The sequence below is a fragment of the Hemicordylus capensis genome, chromosome 5 (genome assembly GCF_027244095.1).
Source record: "Hemicordylus capensis ecotype Gifberg chromosome 5, rHemCap1.1.pri, whole genome shotgun sequence".
Lineage (NCBI taxonomy): Eukaryota > Metazoa > Chordata > Lepidosauria > Squamata > Cordylidae > Hemicordylus > Hemicordylus capensis.
Window position 1 is genome coordinate 171,457,913 of NC_069661.1, and position 25,231 is coordinate 171,483,143.

Here is a 25,231-nt window from a genome sequence, read left to right on the forward strand (position 1 = left end):
AGGAAGAGTGGGATATAAGTGTAATAAATTAATAATAATAATAATAAATACAAATATAATCCAAATCCAAAATTGTCAAAGTCAGATCAGATTGAATTCAAACCTGAATTTTGCTACAAAGGGTGTAATTCATCTTGAAACAACTTCCTGAAACAACAGGGCAGACTGGCAATAAAACTTTTATGTCAGGGTCCCTTTAAAAACCCTCCTCATGTGCCAGAATACATCTGGTGCCCCTCCCCTTTACCTGGCAGCATGCCAGCCACCACTGCTGTTGCTTCTCACATTCCCTGTACTTTAAAAAGGAGGAGGGAAATGGAGCAGAAAAGGAAGTGTGGAGGAGTAGTGTGATGAGTAGTGTCAAGCGTAGTGTGATGAGCTAGACCAGGGTTTCTTAACCTTGGGCCCCCAGATGTTGTTGGACTACAACTCCCAGAATTCCCAGCCACAAAGGCCATGTCTAGGGATTCTGGGAGTTGTAGTCCAACAACATCTGGGGACCCAAGGTTAAGAAACCCTGAGCTAGACCAATGCTTTCATACATCGCTTTCTTCTTCACCTCATTTCCTCTTCTATTCTGTCCCCCACTTCCTTTTTAAAATCCAGGAGTGGGAGAAGGAGGAGCAGCAGCAGTAGTGGTGGCCAGATAAGAAAAGGGAAGGGGTGCATACTGCCAGGGAAGGGAAGAGAGGTGATGCACTGCCTCAGGTAGTATTTGATGCAGCATGCTGCTGCGCAGGTGGAGTGGCATTCTGCCATCTCAGGAGGGGAGGGCACTTGGGCCAGTTCAATATTAATTCTCCCAGATCTTTCAAATCATGCTACTTAAGGTCCTTTATTGAAAGCTGCAGCAGACTTCTGCCGGAACTTTGTGTGTACACTTTTTCTGAGTGACAGTCCCTTCCGAGTCTACCCCACCCCCCATTTAAAGTACTTGTTCCTTTACTGATTATTAATCGAACTAGCTGAGCTGAATTTGAAGGAAAGAGGTTGGGTTGACACTTGGCAGGATTGCATGTTTTATCTCAGTTATCCTGATAAGCAATGGAACATTTAAGATTTGCTAACACTTCTACAAGAAATTGCATAGGAATGAACAATGGTCATATATATTGTCCTCTGGAACAGATAAGGCTACTTGTTGCTGTACAACTAAGCAATAGGCCAAATGGGTACTATGTCTCTTCTTCCAGAACATCTTTAGGTCCCTGAAAATCAATGTATGCGTTTGTGTTTAAAGAAGCAGCAGCTTCTTATATACGGCTGAACTGGGGCCTTTGTACTATGTGGTTTCAACACACAACAAAGACCTTCTGAAGGTACTGTTAAACATTTATCTTTGTGGGTATCTCTCAAATCAGATAATATGTTTACTTTAGGTGTGTCAGTAGGGATGTCAGCTAGAAGTTTCTTAGATGCTGACTTTACAAGAATTATTTCACATGTTGCGCTAACCCCTTGAATAAGCCTACAGTAAAGAATTGTTTATTCAGTTGAATAATTTAAAATGAATGGCTGACGAATGAACACAGGCTGAAGAATGAGGCATAAAATGTTTCTGACCCTGCAAATGTTCCAGGAATATCCAGGGCACCATTTCCCTGCTGTTTCTCTCAGGCATCCAGTACTACACAATATCAGACAGTTTTTGTAAAGGGCAACTGTGCATTAACCCCAGCTCCTATACATGCCTTATCACTTCTCACCCTTCAACTGACTGATCTTGTCTCAAACAGTTCCACCCATTACTGTAATCTGAGTTCATTCCTTAACAGCTGCTTAAAACCCCCCAACGTGCTGATTATATATACCTATTGGACTTCAATTCCCATAATCACCAACCAAAGGCCACTGGGGCAAGGGATTATGGGAGTTGAAGTCCAATAACTTCTGGGGACACAACGCTGAGAATCCCTGATATATACTATTGAAACCTGGTTTGCTTTTCTCCTGGACTAATACCAGCTTAGGGGAGAAATTTTGTTGGGGCCACAGCATGTGGGGAAAGGGTCAAATAACCCCACCCTGTGCATCACAGTCTTTGTCCTGATCCCCCCACATGGCTCCTATTTAACTTTTAAAAGGGCAACAATACAGGGCAAAGTACATATTTAATGTAACATTTGGTTTGGCCCTCAAGCTGAGAAATGAATATTGAACCCTAAGACTGAAAGACGACACTAAACAAGTGCCAGCCAGAATAAAGGGGCAAATCTAACTGAACAATTAGCCTTTGGAAGCATTACTCAATAGTGTAATAGATTATCTTGAACTCCAAATCTTAAATTAGCGATATTTTTCCTCTGGATATATTTCCTAACTTCTCAGCTAGTTCACAGTTTCTCAAGGTCTGCAAGAGTGCTGATCACAGTCTACAGAAGCCTTCCTCATGTCCTCTTGGTTGTTCTTATAGCAGAGGTGCATTTAGCCATGGACCTTGAGGACCAGGTCCATGGCCTCCTGGGCAGCCTCCCCATAGCCCTGCCCTCCTGCTGCTCTGCCCCATTGCCACTGCTGCCCCGCCACTATTTTCCCCTCTTCACTGCTGGGGGTGGGGTGGGGGGTGAGCTGAGCAGAGCAGGCCACGGCCACCACCACCCCTGTGGTGGCAGCCACCACAGGTGGACCTCCTCGGCCGGTGCACCGGCACAGTTCGAGTATGGAGTGTTGCATGCCTGTGACATCATGGGCATGCAACACTCCATACTCAAACTGCGCAGGTGCACCAGCCAAGGAGGTCCACTTACGGCCGCCACCATGGGGTGTGTGGCCATTGCCTGTTCTGCTCGGCTCACCACCACCCCCCCACACACACCCCAGGTAGTGAAGAGGGGAAAATAGCATGGGGCAGTGACATGGTCAGGCAGCAGCGGGCAGTGGTGTGGTAGGGCAGCAGTGGTGGTGGGGCAGGAGCGGCAGGGCTATGGGAAGGCTCCCAGATCATTTGGGGGCCCCCAGGAGAAAGGAGCAATGGCGGGGGGAGGTATGGTATCTTTTTTTTTAAATGGGAAGGAGGGCACGCAGTGGACGGCCCTCTGAAGCCCTTCAGGACCGGGCACCAAAATTACCTAGGTGCACCCCTGTCTTAGAGAGAAAGCTGAGGCTCTTGTGCCTTCTCCTCAGAGTTCACTTCTCCTAGACATATCACTACATTTCTTTTGGGTTTGCTTTTTTCTAGCCTTGGGGGCTTTTTAAGATCATATGGCAAGGACTGTTCTTAAATGCTGTACTCAACATGGATGTCAAATACAATGGGTTCAGCACCCCTAGTGAAATTCTATGAGGTCATTCACACAAATGAAAACTATGTTCTACCCAGGTTTGGGAGCTGTATGTACTCCCAACTTTCAGTTGTGTGGGTGCAAACAACTAGCTAGGAGGAGGGAGAAGGGATTGTTTGGAAGCAAGGTAGGAGGAAAAGCTTCCTAGGTTTTCCTCTACTTTGCTTCCACACAGTCACTTCTCTCTCCTCCTACCTAGCTGTTTGCACCCCACACAGCCGGAAATTGGGAGCACACACAGCTCCCATACCAGGGCAGATCACAGTTTTTGCTTGTGTGAATGACTTCTATACGTACTTCAAAAAATGCAGTAAAAACCCACGGTAATTTCTTTGAAAGAAACAAACACACTCTGTCATACATATCTGCCAAACAGTGTTGGGTTTTTTTTTAAGTGCTTCCAGAGATCTTTCAACTTTGTATGCACTAAATCAGAGTTTAACAAGTAAAATGCTCCACCCTGAAGAATGTGCTTCATGCTGTCCTATAAAGTGAACATTTTATTCTGATATCTCATATCCAGAGAGTTATGTAAGCTATTTGCTTCTACTTCCATCAATGCATAATTGTATTTGATAAAGCTACCTCACATATCTTCTGTTATTTCTCAAGTGAAATGTAGTGATACATTCTTGAAGAATGGATTACAGCCAAAGGAGATTGGACCTAGCTTCTTAACCTGAAGATGCCTAACTAGTCAAGGCATGGATACAGGTGGGGATGGTTCAGCTTTTCACTTTTCTACTGGCCATAGGTAGTCTGCTGCCTCAAATATTAAAAAATGTACAAAACAGCTGGTTCAGATATTACATTTTCCCTCTTGCACATGTTAATGGTCTGTTTGGTTAACATAATTTACAGGTGGACACTCACAGTGCAGTTTCCAATTCCAAACACAGAAGTCCTGCCGGAAGTCCTGCCTCAGCCCCACCACTCACGGTTACTGTGGTGTTTGTCTGAACAGGGAAACACTGTATCCACCATGGCAGAGGCTTCCATGACCAGGAGGCCCCAGCCTCACAATCAAGGAAGTGCCCACCATAATGGATATGGCGTTCACCTCTTCAGATGAACACCACAGTAATTGTGAGTGGTGGGCTGCGGGGCTGAGTGACGGGGCTGAGGCAGGACTTCCAACCCCATTTGAGATGCCATACGTGAGTAAAGGTAAAGTGTGCCATTGAGTCGGTGTCGACTCCTGGAGACCACAGAGCCCTGTGGTTATCTTTGGAAGAATACAGGAGGGGTTTACCATTGTCATCTCCTGCGCAGGATGAGATGATGCCTTTCAGCATCTTCCTATATCGCTGCTGCCCAATATAGGTGTTTCCCATAGTCTGGGAACCATTCCAGTGGGGATTCGAACTGGCAACCTTTGGCTTGCTGGTCAAGTAATTTCTCCACTGCGCCATTAGGTGAGTACAGTGCCTTTAAATTAACATCTAAATAAGGCTGTTATCTAAACTATTTGTAGATTCACAGAACTATATTTTTCAGAGGCATATTCTAAAATATCAAGTCAAACTGACTTTTTCAATTAACTGCAATTATCTATTTATGTATTTGTTATCCTTAACTTGAGAGCGGCTAATTCGTAAGCTAATTAATGTAAATAAATAATCATTATACATCTATATAGTGGTTGGTCTGTGATCTGAACAGATGTTGAACCATTTATTCAACCAAAATACTGTATATACTGAGAACATGCCTACTTTCAGCAACAAATAATTTTATCTTTAAAAGAGTAATCCCCTAAATCTCCTAAACAAGGCAATTCACATATATTTGTCTTGCATGTTTGAATTATGAAAAGGCATATTTAAGTTATTTGAATCAACCCTCCTTGTACACCACTGTAGCTAGCTATACCCTTTGCTAGAGGTTTTAGAGCTACTTTGATTTGCCACCAGCAAGACAAAACCATTTAAGACTAACCTCTTGTAATTGACAGGCTTTGAGGACGCTCTTGTATCGGAATTCATCATAGGAAACCCCAAAGATGATGTTTTCTTTAATTGTTCCAGGCATGATCCAGGATACTTGAGAGCAAAAGGAAATTCTTCCACTGTGCTTGATTTTACCTTCCAAAGGTTCCAGTTCTCCCATGATCAACATCAAGAGAGAAGTCTGTTCATTGAAAGTAACAATATTATTTAATGTTTTGCAAAGGAAATCTGCACAAAACCTACAAATGTGTTTATCAGCAGTGCTGGCTCCAGGTTTGAGGAGTCCTTCAGTGAACTGCCTTCTATGGGCTTCCTCTACCTGGTGGTCCATCTAAGTGGGGTTTACCCTCCTTGGTGGTGGTGTGGGTGGGTGTTTCTGGTGCTGATGGGACAAATAGGGAAGCAAAAGAAGTCATGCTCTGTTGGTGTCTCCTCCTAGTGCACTCATGCACAAATGGAAGCTTTGTGAATGGAAGAGAGAAGGTAATGAGAGAGTAACTCTCTTGGTCAAGATAATTGTTCAATAGGGATGTGCACAAAACCGGTTTGCCTGGTTCGGTTCAGATCCGAACCAGGTCCGAACCAGGAGGGGGTGGTTCGGTTTTGGTTTTGTTCGAACCACCCTCTGGTTCGGTTCGGATCTGAACCGGATCGGACCGGTTTGGACCAGACACCCAAAAATTGGTAGGATGGTAGCTGGTACCCAGGGGTACCTGTCACCCAAACCCCAAAGCAATCGGACACTCATACGATTTTTTATGAATTTTTGAAAATTATTTTTTTTCTCATAGGATATAATGGGACTCGAACCAGGTTCTGGGGTGGCCCAGAGCAAGTGGTGGTGTAGTGCACATAGGGTGCCAACCACCCCCATGGGTTTCTAACCCATGGAGTAAAGGTTCTGTTGTTTCTGAGGTATTGAGTGTGGATTCTATGATAGCAAATGAGATTTTCAATGAGACACCATGAATCCACTCTAATATGCTATCATAGAATCCACACTCAATACTTATGGGGCTGCTGAAAGCTCCATTATAACTTATTATGAGGAAAAACCTTAAAGACGCGTAAACTTCAACAATTAACCAAAAATCAGCCCTCTGCCCAAATCCTTTGGAAAAATTCAGGTAGCTTCCTTGCCCCTACCTGGCACTACCACCAACCCCACACTGCTTTAGGCCACCCTTTTGCCCCTGACGTGAAGCTATACATTTCCTGACACCTCCATGCTTCTTTATGGAGAAAAACCTTAAAGACGCGTAAACTTCAAAAATCACTTAAAAATCACCCCTTTGCCCAATTCCTTTCAAGTAATTCTGATAGCTTCCTTGCCCACCCTAGGAACTACCAGCCACCACACTCCACTCTACGACAACCCTTCCCCTCCAATGTGAAGCTATACATTTGATACAATCCTAATTATTCTCTATGAGGAATTCAAAAATACTTTAACAATTCACCAATAATCAGAGGAGTGTCCAATTGCCTTGGGATTTTTTTGGGTGATAGGCACCCCTGTCTGTCTACCACCCACCCCACTTTTGTGCCCCTAGGTGCTCCACAATAGGGGATATGGATTGGTTCGGGTCCCATTATACTCAATGAGAAAAATAATTAAAAATATTTCAAATATTCATAAAAGATCATAGGGGTGTCTGATTGGTTCAGGGTTTACATGGTTGTTGGCACCCATGGGAGCTCCACAATAAGGAATAATGGCCTGGTTCGAGTCCCATTATATCCTATGAGAAAAAAATAAAAATGATTTTCAAAAATTCATAAAAAAAATCGTACGAGTGTCTGATTGCTTTGGGTGACAGGTACCCCTGGGTTCCAGCTACCATTCTACCAGTTTTTGGGTGTCCTAACCAATCCGAACCGGTCTGAACCGGTCTGAATCGAACCACCCCCGGTTCGGTTCGAATCTGCAGCCCATCTGAACCGCCGAACCACCCCGGTTTGGATTTGAACCGGTTCGCACATCCCTATTGTTCAATCACCACTGCATAGAAGTCACAGAAGTACCTTTAGGGATTGACAGTGGTTCCCTCTGAGAACTCTGGATCCTTGGCAGCTGCCCAACCATGCCATTCTCTAATGCCATTCCTGCTTGCAAGCACTACTATTCTCATTGCTAATTCCACAATACTTCTGTTTATACTACAACAAAATTCTACAGTATTGGCATCTGTTGTGGATAATTAATATCCACAGAATCATCTCACAGCAGTCAGAGGAGCTCCATCTTATTTATGCCTGACATCCTGAGATAAATGAATCATCCTATTGCTATCCTCTCATTTCTTAGAACAAAGCAGCTCATATCAGGTGAATGTACCTGAGACATAGTCACAAAGGGGGCTGATGAAGTGTCTCAAATTCTGGTCCAAATCAAACAAATATTGAAAATGGTAGATGTTCTAATATTGTAATTAGGAACTTAAATTTCTTATGCACTAAGTACTTTGCAGAATGAGCAAACATAAAATAGTTAAAAGAAGTGCTCCAAAAAACTTGTCATACAAAACATAATACATGTTCATACTAAACAGTTTGAAAGGAGAGAGTGTTAGGTGCATGATAATTCCAACATAGTTTGAAATGCACAATGATATGCATTGTGTGAAGAGTAGTCTTGCCAGTTGATGCTAGATATAGATTTTAGTCTCTCAATTCAGAGAGACATAAAGTCTTGTATGTTTCCTGGCAAGCCCAAACTTCTTTCTCAAACTCCGACAAGTTTGGCAAGATGTGAAGGACAAATTAATTATAAACCCAAAGATATGGTTGTCAATGCAACCTTGAAGAGTATAATTTATTTGTGTGGGTTTTTAATTAATCACATTAAGAATCTGGTTTGATCAATCAGAATTTTATTAGTACATCGATCATTTACAACCATTTGGTTTGACCTGATCTTTCCCTCGGTAAAACAAGACAGAAGCATAACTAGTGATTCATATTAACTTCAAAGCCCTTCACTATTGATGGATACTTTAGTACTCACTTACTATATCAAAGTTAATGAGTAACTAGCAGTAACCTTGTGGCACTTATTGGGCATCAAAGAGTTGAGTAATGTAAGGAAATATCATACATGTTGTCAAAAGAATGGTAAATCTAATCACCATTTCCTGTTTTCCAAGCAGAAAAGCCTTGAGATAGTAAAACACTCATATAAACACCTTTCATTTTAAATCTTTCTATCCCTAACAAAGATGGGAATATAGTAACATAACTGGGGACCTTAGAACCTAAAGCTGAACTCTGGGCTGATGAGTTATCCAGGACCACATGTCCTTCAGAGTCAGGGCTGGTACTTTCAATGGAGTGGATTCTTCCATTCATGCCAGAGATGATTTATTTTATCCAGTCCCCCCCTTCCCTCTGAAACCCCTGAAGATTTACTCTTCAGGTTTGGGGAACACTCTGAAACAGAATGACATGTGGCATAGGGGACTGCAGCAGAAAGTGGGGATTAGTGAAGACTGCCCCTTCCCCTTGCACAAATGGAAGTAATACTAAAGCATTTATTAAGTTTGATGAAAAATACAATGATACAATTGTATTTATTATGTATTGTTCATCAGAAATTGTAACCTTTGGGCAGGATCACATCCCCAAACTTTGTTTGAGGAAAAGCCTGTCCATGGCCATGACTTGGTCTTTACAGGTAGAAAACTACTACTGAAGTTTCAGATTTTATTAAGTTCTACTAAGATGGCCAAATCTCCCCCTTTCTTTCAGTTGCTCTTTTATAAATAATGCCAACTTTATTTTAAAGCCAATAAACTGGTGAGAGACAACCATTCTGGTGCCAGGTTACTGTGGGACCTGGGGCAAATCCCTGCACTACACACACACACACACACACACACACACACACACACACACACACACACACACACACACACACACCCTCAGTATTTTGGGTCTCCACTTGGTCCCCCAAAAATGTTTTGAGTTCCCATACATCCCAGGTTTACTGGCAGCAGACAGTGAGTAACAGTTTCTCGCACCCTCCCCATCAGTAAATGGGATGGAATTTTCGGCGGTGACGGCAGCAGCAGCAGTACCTCTATCTCCTCCCACTGTCAAGGGCAGAAGAAAGAGAAGCCACTGCTGGGCCATGCTCTCATTTACCAATTATTTGAATGATTGATTGATTGGTTGGTTGGTTGATTTCTATACCTCCCTTCCAAAAATGGCTCAGGGCAGTTTACACAGATGGGGGCAGAGAATGGGTAGAAGAGGAACTGAACATGAATTCTTCAGAACACCTACTCTCTTGGTGAAATACTCTTCAAAGAATTAGAGTGCACTGCACATATTTCAGTTTGGGACCCCTAATTTTAAGCATAGTTTAGCTGCTTTTATGGTCACATGTCAAACATCTAGTACATGCACACACACCCTGCCCAGTCATCTTAACACTATGTAATCTATAGCCACAACTGGATGTTAATCTATGGCCACAACTGGATGTTACATGTGTGGCTGTCACCAGAAGCATTGGTCCTGTGTCTCTTCCTATACCTACTCCTGTTTCTGTTTTCTCTGAAATGTCTAGAACTACAGTACATGCAATAGAATGATATTAGCTCATATGATGCCCAGCATTACATCTCTGTAGTGCTCTGCCCTGGGACTGCTGGGGACCCATAAGCAGCCCTGTTCAGAAGCAGCGGTTGCACAAAAACATGACTGCAATTTCCCCCATAGCAGTAAACAGGGAAAATTGTGGTCGTGCTGTTTGCAGAACTGCTGCTTCTGTACAGCATCGGGGCTGCTTACAAGTCTGGAGCAGTCTAGGGCAAAGCATTACAGAGACATAACACTATGCATTATGTGGTGGGCCATTTAATATCGCGAGTTCCTCCACCTCACTGGATTTCATTAGGTGCTCTTAAGGAAACTTGCAGTGCAATAATATCATAAACATTATTGTCATAGACACAGGGCAGAAGAGAGGGAGATGTGAGGCTGCTACTCTCAGTGGCAAGCATTCATGTTTGATAGTGTCTAATTCTTGCCTGTCTTTCCACAGGTAAAAAGAACATCCTAAATATTCATTATCACAAATATTTCCAAACAGTTCTCTGAATGATAGTATTATATATTTCAGCATTCTAGCATCTGTTCAAATACCTTGCCTGCTCCAGTAGATCCCGCAACAGCTAGCAACTGTCCCTTTTCAATTTTGAAGCTTATGTCCTTAAGGACAGGTGTAAAATGAAGTGGGAAGTTACTGAAGAATAGGCCATTATTACTAGTTGATATTTTTCTACCAACATTTTCCTGTTTTGCTTTTGCAAAGAGTTCGCCAGATCCCTGTGTGTAGTGGGGGAGGAATCCGAAAATTAGCTAACAGAAATAAGTAGACATATGAATACATATTACTGTGAAATGCCTGCAATCTCTATAGAAAAGAGCAACACACCATTTTCCCAACACTGGTTTTTGTTTATATATATCCATAATGTTGTCACATTTAAACATAATTACATATGTTTCTGTTAGGTTGTAGCGGGAAAGAGACCCAGAAGGGCACAGCCCAGACTGCAACCCTATAACCATGAAGGGGGAAATTGAGGCCAAATTGTAGGTGATATTTATGGATATTTATGGGAAGTATGTACTACTTATGGGGTCTCCACTGTGATATTTGCATTTTTGAACAGTAAGTTGCTGGCAAGGCCAGGACTCCTCTATACAACAGAGAGAGTGAGGCGAGTCTCACGATCAGTGAGACTTACTGGAAGGAGGTTAGCGGGGAGAGTGGGCTTAGCCTGCTCTCCCTGCAGACGATCAAGGTGGCAGCCCTGGGTAGCCAGATCGGCCGCCCACATGACTGCCGGCTCCATCATGGCGGGGACTGCAGGGATCGGGGGCCACGCGGCCTCCGGAAGTTCCAGGAGGAACTTGTTTCAGTTCCCTGTTTCAGCCACTTGGCAGGGGTCTCCTCATGTGTTGCTTTGGTGCGGAGCTGCGCCGCGGCAATACATGACCAAATAGACAAGGTTAGCAGCAGAGGCGTAACTATAGGGGGGCAGGGGGGGCACGTGCCCCGGGCGCCATCTTTTTTGGTCACATGGGGGGCGCCGCCATGACAAAAAAATTTTTTTAAATTTTTTGTTAATACAAATGTTTCCTGCTCAGTGCAGCAGCGCTGCAGCAGTCAAGGGAGCGCGTCGGCGCCCCCTCCCCCACGAGCGGTCCCTTCCGCGCTGCCCGCGCCCCCCCATTGCTTTGCTGGCGCCTGGCGGCCAGTCAGTGGCCTGGCTTGGCGGCGGCGGTGGGTGCTACACTCTAGCAGAAGGAACAGGTACACAGCTTGGGAGTGCTCTTGGATACAGGCTTCACCCTAGTATCTCAGCTGGAGGCTATGGCCAGGAGCTTTCTATCAACTTTGGCTGTAGAATGATCTCAAAACAGTGGTGCATCAGCTGGCAACCTCCAGGCTCGATTATTGCAATGCGCTCTACTTGCCGCTGCCTTTGTACATAGTTTGGAAACTTCAGTTAGTTCAAAATGCGGCAGTCATATAGGTCTCTGGGGTAACCCGGAGAGACCATATTGTGCCTGTCTTAAAACAGTTGCACCGGCTGCCAATATGTACTCGGGCAACATACAAAGTGCTGGTTATTACCTTTAAAGTCCTGAATGGCTTAGCTACCTTAGAGAGCACCTTCTTCTGTATGATCCCCATCACACACTGAAGTCATCTGGAGAGGTCACTCTCCAGGTACCACCAGTACATCTGGTGGCGACTCGGAGCCAGGCCTTCTCTGTAGCTGCCCCTGGCCTATGGAATGCACTCCCAGCATATATCTGTAATTTAGGCTCGTTGTTGGCCCTAAAAACATACTTGTTTGGCCTGGTCTTCCAAGGCTTTTTAAATTGTTTTAAAGTGTTTTAATTGGTTTTAAATAGTTCTGAATTGTTTTAAGCAGTTTGTTCTTAAATGGTGTTTGTGAGTCTTTGGATGGGGCAGTCTAGAAATGTAAAAAATGTAAAAAAAATGAATGAATGAATGAATGAATGAATGGATGGATGGATGGATTCTACATGTTACACAGAGAAGAACTGAAACAAACAGGGACAGGGTTAGTGCCTGGAAAGGACACTCACTCACTCATAGGAAGTGGCTATAAATACAAATCAGGCACTCACAAAAATAAGGAGGTAAAACAAAGGAATACTCTCAAAATGCACCATCTTAAAACCAAAAACCCCCAAGAACATAGTAAATTCAAACAAGATGACAATATTACCTCATCCCAGAAGGCTGTTACTTTATCCAGTTCAAGCCCAGTAGTTGTTAAATTATATTCCAGTGTTTTGTATTCCTCTTTTTGTAAGAAATCCTGTAAATTTAATTGAAATTTTTTTTCCAAGCACAAACATAAATATAACATAGCATGTGGAATTCTTGTCAATTCCTGTTATACTGGTATAAATTAATGCCTGGTATTTTAAGAGAAGGACATTATTGATGAAAAGGCCAATAAATATGCATCTTGCAGGTTAGTCTTCTTTCTGACATTTTAAGTTATTTAAGTTAAGCAACATGAGCATATGAATCAGCACTAACCCATCCTTTGCTTTTGGGTTCCTTCACCATATCCATTTTCCGCTATGTATTAAAGATGACTAACCAAGAATTTAAGCTTAAGCTTGTGAACTTAAGAATAACTGCATGAACTCGAAGTTAATTCGGATGTGCAGAAATTGACTTGGTAAAGTCCTTTCTTGTGACTTCAGGACAAGCTTCCCATGTGGAGGGACATTAATGCAAGTGATTCTTCACCTGCATTCTTGGTTGGTGAAAGCTCATGGGGAGTGCACTATACCACATGCCTCCCTGTATCCTTAGATTAGCCTTAGGGTCCATTTTAATATACTTTAAAGCAAAATCCCTAATCATATATGTAATGTAGCAAATGGCTAATGGACTACATTCATTAGACAGGTCCACATGATCTGCCAACAAGTATGTAGGAGGGAACCAGTGATTCTGGTGAGTGTGTGTTCCCAGGAGGTGTGTCTTCTAAACCCACACAATACTGGTTTCCAAGTCCTCTGCCTGACTTTCACCCAACAATCTCTGTCCAACTTCGAAGCTTGGTTACAGAAGCTGGGCAGATGTTGGGCGAAAGCTGGGTAAAGGGCTCAGGAACAGGAAGTGGGTGAGTTCGGATGAAACACCTGCTGGAAGCACACACTCCCTGGGAATTTCCGATCCCTTCCTAATCTGCCAGCGGATCACATGTACCTGCCCACTATATAACATAAGTGTACAGTACATGTTTGCAGTAATAAAGGCTTACCACCCAGTCTTCAGACCTGATGTGGCAGTTTAGGGTGTAACATACTGACAGATTTGGCATTGTTGCAAGGGCATTATGGCAGACCACTACCATGGGTGCCACATTTACCATTCACTTCCCTTTAAACCAAAGCAATAATAGCAACTGTGGCAGTGCAATACTGTGGTTTAAGCCTACCACTTACATTTGTTGAGGGATATTCCATTGTAGCTTTTACATTTTAATCTTGCCTTTTATTTGTGTGTATAGTGCATTATGGTGCACTTCATACTGAAATAAATGGTTAACTTCCATGTGGTTTTATTGAATCCATATTCCACCATCAGTATTTATTTAATATATGAATGTGCCCATATGCCATTATGCACTGCTATTTAAACAGAGTGATGGTAGCACCAATTTTATTTTCTTTCAATAAAATAAAAATACTTGACCTTTGAATAAGAAGCATCCTTCCAAAACATATTTGAAACATTTGCTTGTAAAATAAATCCGCATTCTGAAATCATATCATACATTTTAAAAGGGCCATGTTGCCCAAAGCTAACCTGCATGCTTTTCTTTCCAGTTGAAATCATTTAGACTTGCAAGTACTTAACTGCAGTTAAATTGTGGCTTATGTTACATTTTGTTGAATGATATTTATTCCATAAATCAGCAGCATTAACCAAGGACTGTTTCTTGCCCAAATGATGTGGCTCAGATGTAGGCTGCAATCCTCTAACACTTGCACAAAAGCAAATCCCACCCAATCTCAACAGCCCATCTAAGCATGTGTTATTTAGAATTGCAGCTTAAGTCAGCAATGATTTCAGGCACCTGAATATCCTTATAACCACAGTAGAGAAATAGATCAAAACTAGCTCTACAAATAGCGTTTAATTAAGAGCAATAAAATAATGTTATGTACTTTCCATGATAAACTGGCAGGATAATATATTACACAGGATTAGTTTATATTCTTGTAGGGAACTAGGTTTATGCACTATACCTGTATTTTGTTTATTGCTCCAAGAGAATCATACCATGTCTGCACTGCCCAAGGAAATTGCCTTGTGACTGACATTCGGAGAACAATGCAGAATGAGATAGTGGTGAATATTTGTCTGAGGCTAATTTCATGGCTCAGTGCATAAGGAAACACAGCCAAAAATACCACAAAAAATCCGGAGAAGAAGAAGGCTGAGCTATTGAAATATCTCACATAAGCTGCTTTTTGGGTCAACTTCAGTTCAGTCCTATTAGAAAAAGAACAACATGTAAAAGTCATTACACCTAGGGAAAAGGAGTTGTCATCTTAAAATGAAAAGCAGCTAAAGCTATAAAGACATGAGGCTATTCACACAAGCAGCTCTACCCAGGCTTACGCAGCGCAACCGGGATCAATGCCAATCCCAGTGCTGCCTCCCCAGGAAGCCTGGGAATTCCACCTGAGCTTTTATCCAGGGATGTGGTCATGCGTGTGCTCAAGTGGCACGTAGCCGGAGAGAGACACAGAGCTGGGTGCCTAGAGTGCCCAACTTAGGGGAGAATCCCTCAATGCACTGTACTTATCATACGGTGCATTGTGGAATGTCTGGATGCCAGGGTGCATTTTCCTGGCCTTCAGAATGCGGCATGGCTCGTGGCAACACCGGCCATGTGGGTGCTGGAGCCCGTGCAGCCGGGATCAACGTTGGACCATTGGGGGTGCGGGGAGAGTAGATGCTATCCTGTCTTTATCTTCCACCTCCTCCAAGCAGCTCAGGACTAAACAGATGGTTCTTTGTCTCCTCCTTTCCCCTCACCATGATCATCTTAAAGGAGTGAGCGGATGCAAAGGTGAACAGAGAACTTGTATCCTTTATATCTGCAAGATAAAAAGGCTTTTCTCATGACCAGCCGAAACCGGGCTAAGGGAGCCCAGCCTGGTTTTGGCTGGTCGTGAGACCCAACGGGAGCCACGCGGCTCCTGGTGGCAGTGGCACAGCGGTGGACCCTCTTAAGTGGCCTGACACTTAACCTGGGTTTCAGGAGCAGGAGTGCCTAAAAAGCAGGTTAAGCGATCATGTGTCAGTGCAGTGTGATTTTGCACCACACTGACTCATGAGTAGCCTCCCAAGCATGAGGCTACAACAAGCCTGCTGGTGTCAGGAGGCTCCCCAAAAGTACACAAGTGCACGGCGCCTTCTGGGGCTTCTGGGAGCCAGGAGGCCCCCAAACCCTGCCAACAGGCTCCATGACAGAGACGGTAATCATCTGAGTGGCCAACCCAGCTGCACAGGGAGAGCTCCTTGATAATCTGCGGGGAGAGTGGGTCAAACCCACTCTCCCCACAAACCCTCTTTCGGCTCTACACACTGCTGGCCAGATTTCCATACTGGCCAGATACTGGCCAGATTTCCCCCCACACCTACAAAAGTCCTCTCCTCTGCATCATTATTAAAGCAACAGAAATCCTATTCTCTTTTACCTCTGGTGCACACCCTACTGAATAAATCAGATGAGTGAGTAATCCATTAAAATGTTATGTATGCAAAGGTATGCTGGGTACTAAGAGCAACAAAGTGCTGGAAACACCTTTTTTCCTCTTGGTCCTATTCCTGTAATTTTAACAGAAGATTGACATGCAGAAATTAAGCGTGTGTCATATTTTTCATCACTTACCTCCATGCCAGAAAATGTTTCAATGTTCTGCTTGTTAATTTCACAGAGGTTGGACATGTGAAAATATGGCAAATCTAATTCACAGCAAATCTCCCACTCTGTTAACTTTATCACATAATATGATTGCTGCTTTATGTTTGTGGTATATAGTGTACATGTTTGAGCTCGGTGGGATTAGACTGGAGATCAGAGGCACCATTAGGCATAGACCTGGAGGCCCGGGGCCCTGTACCCACTCTCCTAGAGGAAATTGAAATTGCCCAAGGGAAAAGAGATGTCCTTTTATATTATCTGGATTGGATTGGCCTAGACTTCTGAAATTTAGCACAGATATAGGACAGGTTAGGACAATGTGTACTGATATTGAAGTGGATTGGTCAATCTATTGATTTTTAATTATTTTTTGAACGTTTTAAAACTTTAAAAAGTTCTCTAAGTGGCTTGTTTCATGGCAGAAAATTACAAAAACTTCTGGAACTGAAGTGCCCCCCCCCCCAATCCCAACCCCATGAGGAAGAATCTGCCCGTTGCCTTCATTAAAAAGGATAAAACAACCCCCTTACGTGTACCCACACACACACACACAACATTTATATTCCGCTTTTCCTCCAAGGAGCCTAGAGTGGTGTACATAGTTAAGTTTCTCCTCACAACAACCCTGTGAAGTAGGTTAGGCTGAGAGAGAGGTGATTGGCCCAGAGTCACCCAGTAAGTATCATGGCTGAATGGGGATTTGAACTCAGGTCTCCTCGGTTCTAGTCCAGCACTCTAACTACACCATGCTGGCTCCAGAATGGCTTGACCTAGAGTTCTGAAATTGGGCACAAATGTAGGACAGGTTAGCAGGACTCTGTGTACTCTCTGTGGCGGTAGATTAATGATTTTTTTTTTTAATTAAAACACTTCAAAAAAGGTCCTATTAGTGGCCTTTTCAATGGTAGTGGGGGCAGCTTCTGGAACTGAAGTCCCCCACCCCAAGACTATCATTTCATTCCCATGTGAAGGATTCTACGCTTTGCCTTCATAAAAAGGTGCAACATGCCCCCCGCCCCACATTTTGCCCAAACCTTTACATTTCCAGAATGGCTGAGTTTAGAGTTCTAGAATTTGACACAGGTAGTCCAAGATGGCAGGACTCTGTGTATCTTTATTTTTAAGAAAATTGGTCAATTCTGTGGTTTTTAAATAATTTTTTCCAATCCCTACTGCAGTAAAACTTCCAGGAAGAGTTTTACCTCTATCCATAGAATTTTATCTCTATCCATAGACTACTTCACACTTTAGTGAAAATGGAACTGTTACATCTGAATTAACAAACAACTTTATTTTTCAATCCACTATGCTCATGTTGGTTTGTGATCCAAAAGGTCTGCATGTGAACTGTGAAGCAAGGGGCATGTGTTATGGTTTTAATTTATTTCTTCTGAGTGCATTATATGTCCAAGTTGGTTTTATGTTTGAACTGTGGAGCAAGGAAAACATCTTGTGTCCCAGTTAGTTTGTGAATGGTCAGGAAACTGTGTGAATCCATTTGGGCTTGTGTAGTCTTTATTGTGGGGGAGAGCAAATGAACTCTAGCCCAGATCTGTGGGTTTGTGGTGAATGGTCAAGAAGATGTATGGCTCCTTTGGGGTTTTTGTAGTCATCCCCCCACCAAAAATATATATATATTCTGGCCCAGACCTGTGGATTTGTGATGAAATTACATACACAAAGAGGATGCTTATTTTGCGGGAGGAGGGGTATGTTCATTAGATCGAGGTCCAAAATTAACTAGCTGCACCTCTGCCAGAAATCCCTTCTATGTATTTCTACGCTCATTCTATAAAATATAGCTTATCATAAGAAACCTTTACACAGGTCAGCATTTGAAAAACAAGAACCACATAGAGCTATACTTTCTGAGATAAGGAAGCTCCTTAAAAGATCCTTAAATGGAGCATCTAGCAACCATATCAACAACTGAGTAGCAAAACTAAGCATAGTTGTTGCATGTGGAGTGTCCCACATGCAAAGATTTTGTCAACAAGTTTGTGTATAGGGACAGTATGAATTTGTCTCCAAAAATATGGATGTTATCTATGGTCAAGGAAACACAGCCTTTACAATTTGCAAGCAGTGACAAGATTGAAAGCCAGATCATTTCCCTGTTTTTCTGTTTCTTTTTCTTGCAAGTGATTATGCTTTATCTCTTGTGTGATTTTGAAAACATTCTAGACCTACAGACGTCAGCCTAAGTATTATCCAAATAAATCAAGTTGGGCATTTTTATTAGCTACCTCCTCAGTTTACTTCTATAGAGAAGTAAGCACAGATGCACAAATACAGAAATCATACTATGCCAAATAAAACTGTGAGGGAAAAGGGAAGGAGAAGAACATATTAATAGCTAAATTGAAACGTCTGAAGCATATATACTAGAGAATAGGATAAGAAAAATTGTTGTGGCTCTTCATTTCTTCAGAACTGCTTCATCAAAATGCAAGGGTTATCTGGAACACTTTGGAGAATTATGAAGCTCCTTATCAGCTTCTTATGCCAGACTGAAAGAAGCTTCCATACAGTAGTGTAATAAAGCAATAGCAGTAGACTGAGCTTTGGAGCACCCTTTACCCCAGTGCAACACTGCAGCAATTGAAGGTTAATCATTCAATGAACGTACATAATCGAGGATGTATTAGGAAGGAGAACTGTGCCTCCATAGAGCCCCTTGTCCTTCACATTATTCAGGAGCAGACTGAAGGGTTACAGAACTAAATGCATGAGCAATAAAATAGCAAATCAAATTCAGTGCTGACAGCTGGAACATAATGGAAACTGAAGAAAGAAAAACCCTACATTGGCCCCAATCCACACCTCATTTGGAGCTATTAAGTGTGCCTTTGACAGGATTTTAACAGATGTCTGACATCCAGAGCCAGGGAATGGGGGCCCATGAGTGCCCATGCAGCATTAGTCCCTATACTTTCCGAAGCACTCTTGCATAGAAGTGTCATTGATTTTTGGAACTTGCCCACAGTGCTTTATTAGAGTGAAAGTGCTCTGGTCTGGAAGTGCTCTATTAGAGTGAAAACGTGTTGCTGTTGCTGATCCATTTCTGCTCTGACAGAGCACATGTGGAGCACAGACAAGCTCCAAAAATTATTTGCAGTGGTGTTTTGGAAAGTGTAGATTCTAGTACAGCGAGGGCACTCATTAGGTTAGGAACACCCACATTCCCTTGCTCTGGATGTCAGCCACCATGTATGCAAAAGCTTGGTATGCAACAGCCTATGTATGCAAAAGCTTGGGTTCCAAAATAATAGCTACCCGTTGGAAATGAGGCCAGCTCCTCATTGGCCTTTTTTCATACTGCAACATCTGAAGCCTCCAATATCAATGGCTGATTAGTGGAAGTAGACATGAAGGCTATTAACATGACCAGAAGGCAGGGAAGGTGGGCATAGGGAAGGCTGTGCAAAACCTACCTTCCCCCTAGATGATCCTGCAAGGGAGGGAGGACGCACGGACCCCACATGATCCGTTCTGCTGCATGAAGTGCAGATCTCCAGAGGCGAGGATGATATGTCCCAGCATGTTGCATTTGGGGATACCTCTGTGCAACCGACGCTCTAGGCACCCATCTGTGTGTTCACTTGGGATGCATGCAGCCCGAGCACACATATGACCCTTAAGCCAGGGTTACGGTGCACCAGTGCCATTAACCTTGGTAAAAGGCTGGGGTAAAAAGCTGGGTTCGGTGGTTAGGCACTTCATGCACAGCCTTATGGAGTTTTGTCTTACTCCTTTCATGTCTTATATTCTTGTGATTCTTTCAGGAATCCCAGCACTTAGATATAGACTGGTTTTCTCTTGTTTTAGAACATTTTGATGGGCTCGTTTCAACACTGTATTCTTTCCAATTACTAAAGTCATGGAATCCCGGCTAAATTCTGATATGTTGCAATACTGAATACTGCTGCAATTCATATTTACATTATGTGCCAGACACTAAGACTGCAGACTGTCTTTCTCAAAAACAGAATAGGTGACACACCCAGTACCACAGTTAGTTCTGTATATCAAACAAGAAGGTGCTTATTAAGGAAAACATATAGTAACCAGATAATATTTAAGAAATTGTATCATAAAACAGTCTTAACTACCTAAGTTGCATACTGGTTCCCAGAAGCAGAGCTGGGGGAAGAGGGAAAGCCAGTATCGTGTTTTGTTTTGTTTTTGCCAGTCCAGCAGCTAGGATTTGATATAGTTTTACGGTTCTGCCAAGGGCCAGAATGTAAAAAGAGGATGGTGGCAGACAGAAATTTGAACTAATAATTCATTTCTGCGCAAGACAGGCACCTTGGAATCTGAAATAATTTCCAGTCCTGACAGATGGCATGGACCACAACGCAATCTTTTAAAGAAAAGAATTACTGATTGTATGATCTCTAGAGGCCACACTGTCCTCCAAAAAGTCTGACAGCCCATGTTGAGGAGGAATCAGGGCTACAATTAAATTTATCTCATTTACCACTCTAGCTCTGCTCTGTCTTGAGAGAGATTCTTTGCTACACAGAGTTCCAAAACACATGATCAGGGGCCTGAAGCACCTTCTTTATGGGGCAAGGCCACACACAGGGCTTTTTAGTCTGGAAAAGAGGCAATTACAGGGAGACATTATAGAGATGTACAAAATTATGCATGGAGTAGAGAGAGTGGACAACACTAGAACCAGGGGTCCTCTCTTGAAACTAAGGGACCAACAAAAGGAAGTATTTGTTCATACAGTGCATAATTGATCTATGGAATTCTCTGCCATGAGATGTGGTGATGACAATTGACCTGGATGGCTTTAAAAGGGGCTTAGACAAATTCATGGAGGGCAGGTCTATCAATGGTTACTAGTCTGGTGGCTATAGGCCACATCCAGCCTCAGAAACAAGATGCCCCCAAATGCCAGTTGTATGGGAGCAACAGCAAGAAAGAGGACATGCCCCCACCTCCTGTCTTCTCAGAGGCATCTGGTGGTCTACAGTGTGAGAAAGCGTGCTGAACTAGATAGGCCTTGGGCTGTTCTTATGCTCTTATATTTCTTCTATTAATATTTGTAAATGTATTTCTACATATGAAAGATAGTGTTGCAATGATTGTGGGATTTCAATCCCATTTTAAATTGTTACGAAATAAAGAAAACAGCCTGACTAATGTAAACCTCAAATAAATATAACCAAATAAATATAAATATAACAGGTATGAAGATTTACTACAAAATCTTGGGTGTACCAATCCACACACTTACTCTCGCAGACTTTCAATCATATTTTCCATTGCGTTCTCCCAACAATAAGCTTTCACGGATTGTATATTTTCAATCATTTCTGAGGTGATGACAAGTCTTTCGTTGATCTTTCCTGCTCTCTGATCCCTATGAACAGAGAATCTCAATTATATTTTATGCTTAGTGATCCATTGTAACTTCATTTAACACTGCATATGCTACACTGCTGGTAGAAATGATCAGTTCAAATTATAACAAAAGAAAGAAATTTTTATATCTGGCTGCACTGCTAATTTATATAGAACTGTCATCATAAACACTTGCACTAGCATAAGTGCATGTGGCACTGCAACTCCAACATCTACAGTTTAGGAAGCTGCATTGGTACAGAGAGGTCTCGATCCACATCCACAACAATTAAGGCACGATCCAGCAAAAATAAAGTACTTTCAATCTGCATTGACTTCAGCAGGTGAATTAGGTATATACTTAACTTGAAAAATACTACATCTGGAAGTATCATAACTCTGCAATGTAGTCTCAAGAATATATGAATCCTTAAGTCTGCCTTCCATTAATATGCTGTACAATTTAAAACTTCAAGTGCAAATGGAGGACTGCATGTGATACAATATGGCAGTAATCGGGCATAATGCCAGCATAGGCAGTTAAGCTTTGACTATGGGAATATGTTGAATTAAACAATAATAATTCTGATAGAATACGTATTCTATATTTGTGGTGGTATAACATCAGGCACTGATTGGCTAAGCTAGTGTGTTAGCAGTTTTCAGTCCAGCTTCTGTAAGGAAAAGCTATGACTTGCAATTACAACTTCACCCAGAGATAGGTTAAGGACTGGGGCAAAATGATACATATGTCTTAGACACAGGAAGCACTATGGCAGGAAGGAAGTGGGCAGGCAAGGGAAGCTTTTAGGGCCAAGGACTGCTGGGTTGGCAGCCAAGGGGGCACAAGGTTGTAATGTCTTGAATTGTGCCAGTTGTGGTTTCCACTATCAATGGGGGTTTCCACTATCAATGCAGCATTGTGACCTAACCCCATTAGGACCATTAAAGGCCAAAAAGCAGTGAAGGGCTTGAATTTACACACTAAATTGAATTAAAGATGCTGCCAAGTTTTGTAAATACTTGGCTAAGGATACAAACCTTGGTGACTCATAATGCTTATCTTGAAAACAAGGTGAGCATTGTGACCTCAAAAGGTCTTTACTTTTTAGATTTCAGTCCAGACTGGAGAACTCCTACCTACCCATCCACTTGGCTGCTGCTCTGGCAGAAGAAAGGAGGGCGAGAAGAAGGCAATCTCCTCCTCCTTTCCCTGCTGTTACATTTGTCAGGCACCCTGGAAAAACTACATTTTCCATGGTATCCAGCACTTGATTCCAGACTGCAGGGAAGAAGAAAAAGAGACAAAGGCACCTTCCTACTGGTTACGGATGTTGCTTCAGCAGTGATGCTCCTGGTAGGGTGTGGTAGGAAGAGAGAGAAAGTCTCAGCAGGAGCTCATATGTGGTTGGGGGGAGTAAGGTCCTCTCCATCAGCTCAGATAGGTCGAATTGCCATTTGGCTTTTCCTTTCCCAAAACTGCTTCCATTGGTGACCATTCCTTCTGGCTGCATCAGTGCGCTCTCCCTACTGGCTCAGCTGAGACTAATTGACATTGGCTTGTCTCCTCTGAGAATGGTCTCCAACAGCTGTCATTTACTTGTGTGCATCTCAGGGGGAGGTGAGATTGGGGGAGGGGGTCTTCCAGAATGATATATTCCATCTTCAGGGCAAATTGCAAATGAGATGTAATCACATGGTGTTGGTGGAAATATGTCAGATAAGTTCTTAATGCCATCTGCTGGCAATCTGTGAAAAAGCTGTGGCTTTTCAATACTATTCCTACGTAAACTTGAAAAGACAATTTTTTCACCAATTGTCAGCAGATAGCACTAAGAACTTAAGTGATGTACTTTCAACTTCATGTGGATGCATCATTACATTTCCCACTGAAATTTGTGCTAAAGTTGGAATAGATTAGCAACAGAAAGAACACATGGGAAACCCTTTCTATCAGCTGGCTGGGATGAATTGCAAATGGAAGCCCTAGAGAATGCTCTTCTGACAGAACTGTCTTCTGCAGTGCCCACTGCATTGAATAGCCCTATTCAAAATTGGGGCAGTTCCGAAGATACAGTCCCTGCCCATGTGATTAGAAAGGAAATGCTCTGAGAGTGTGCCTGTTGGGAAGGTACACAGATGTCCAGAGAAAGGCGGGGGGCGGGGAGGGTTGGTCATCTGAATAGTCCCTCTATACATGCTTCAAATAATTCTTTAAACAAGTACTTGGGGAGTGTGTAGAAGCAATGAAGGTACATGCCACAGAGGATGTCTTGTTCGGCATGCTCTTGGGGCATCCTTTTCCTAATCACATAAACAGGAATAGTATAATCCAAACTAGCAGATTATGTTGTACATGTGTTCAGGTGTCTGTACACATGTACGTGTCTTTGTGTGAATGACTGTATGTAAGTTCATTGTAAAAGTAAAACTGGGTACAGACTCTCTCAAATACAAGTACAGATGGAAAGCTGTACACACATTCAACATAATGGCTACATTCACATATAACTTGAAACCGGAGGTTGCTGAACCCACAGTTAATTTTTCTAACCATGAATCACATTGCAGACATTGGTCCAACTGCAGCCCAGAAAACTCCATTTTGAGAGCAGGGATGTCCTCCCTCTTTCTGGTCTGCTGAGGCCACATTCCAGCAAGCTCCATAGCACTTGCATTGCCAAATCATGGGCAAGGCATTAGAACATCAGCAGGATGGCAGCTATTGGCCACGATCTGCAAGGGCACATTCTGGGAGTGATTGTGCCTTTTTGGAATGGTCCACAAACCCTTGGCAGGGAAAGGTCATTCAAATCCAGTTAAATGCCATGCACACCCTTCATCTGACAGTGATTGCACCACTGCCCTTGTAAGAGCCACGCAGCAAATCAGTCATGCACAAGCACAGTTTCTTGCAGTGGAAAGATGCTGAGGGGTGCCATTTTTCTGTTACTCAGGAAAAGGAAGGGAACATGACGACTTCTTAGGAGGGAATATTTATATGAGGGAGTGCAAAGAATCCTGGGGCCTGGCCCGCTGTGACCAAGGATGCTCTTGTGATGGATCACCTCGGAAAAGAAGTCCATGGAGACCAAACAAAACTCATGGTACCGTGTCAGCTTGCTGGCCGAGCATTATCCCTCTCATGAGAAGGCCATTCTACTGGAGGGGAGGGTTGGTCATCTGAATAGTCCCTCTATACATGCTTCAAATAATTCTTTAAACAAGTACTTGGGGAGTGTGTAGAAGCAATGAAGGTACATGCCACAGAGGATGTCTTGTTCGGCATGCTCTTGGGGCATCCTTTTCCTAATCACATAAACAGGAATAGTATAATCCAAACTAGCAGATTATGTTGTACATGTGTTCAGGTGTCTGTACACATGTACGTGTCTTTGTGTGAATGACTGTATGTAAGTTCATTGTAAAAGTAAAACTGGGTACAGACTCTCTCAAATACAAGTACAGATGGAAAGCTGTACACACATTCAATATAATGGCTACATTCACATATAACTTGAAACCGGAGGTTGCTGAACCCACAGTTAATTTTTCTAACCATGAATCACATTGCAGACATTGGTCCAACTGCAGCCCAGAAAACTCCATTTTGAGAGCAGGGATGTCCTCCCTCTTT

The 25,231-nt window shown here is 42.8% G+C and overlaps 1 protein-coding gene across 1 annotated transcript in view; it reads right to left on the reverse strand.

Annotated features, from left to right (window-relative positions):
- Positions 1–25,231, reverse strand: part of CFTR (CF transmembrane conductance regulator) — a 145,441-nt gene that overhangs the window by 61,349 nt on the left and 58,861 nt on the right. Inside the window, exons 7-11 of the mRNA XM_053253764.1 lie at positions 21,488–21,613; positions 14,552–14,798; positions 12,505–12,597; positions 10,379–10,561; positions 5,220–5,411 (exon numbers count right to left, since the gene is read on the reverse strand). Of these exons, the coding sequence (XP_053109739.1) occupies positions 5,220–5,411; positions 10,379–10,561; positions 12,505–12,597; positions 14,552–14,798; positions 21,488–21,613 (841 nt within the window). The remainder of the gene's footprint in view (positions 1–5,219; positions 5,412–10,378; positions 10,562–12,504; positions 12,598–14,551; positions 14,799–21,487; positions 21,614–25,231) is intronic.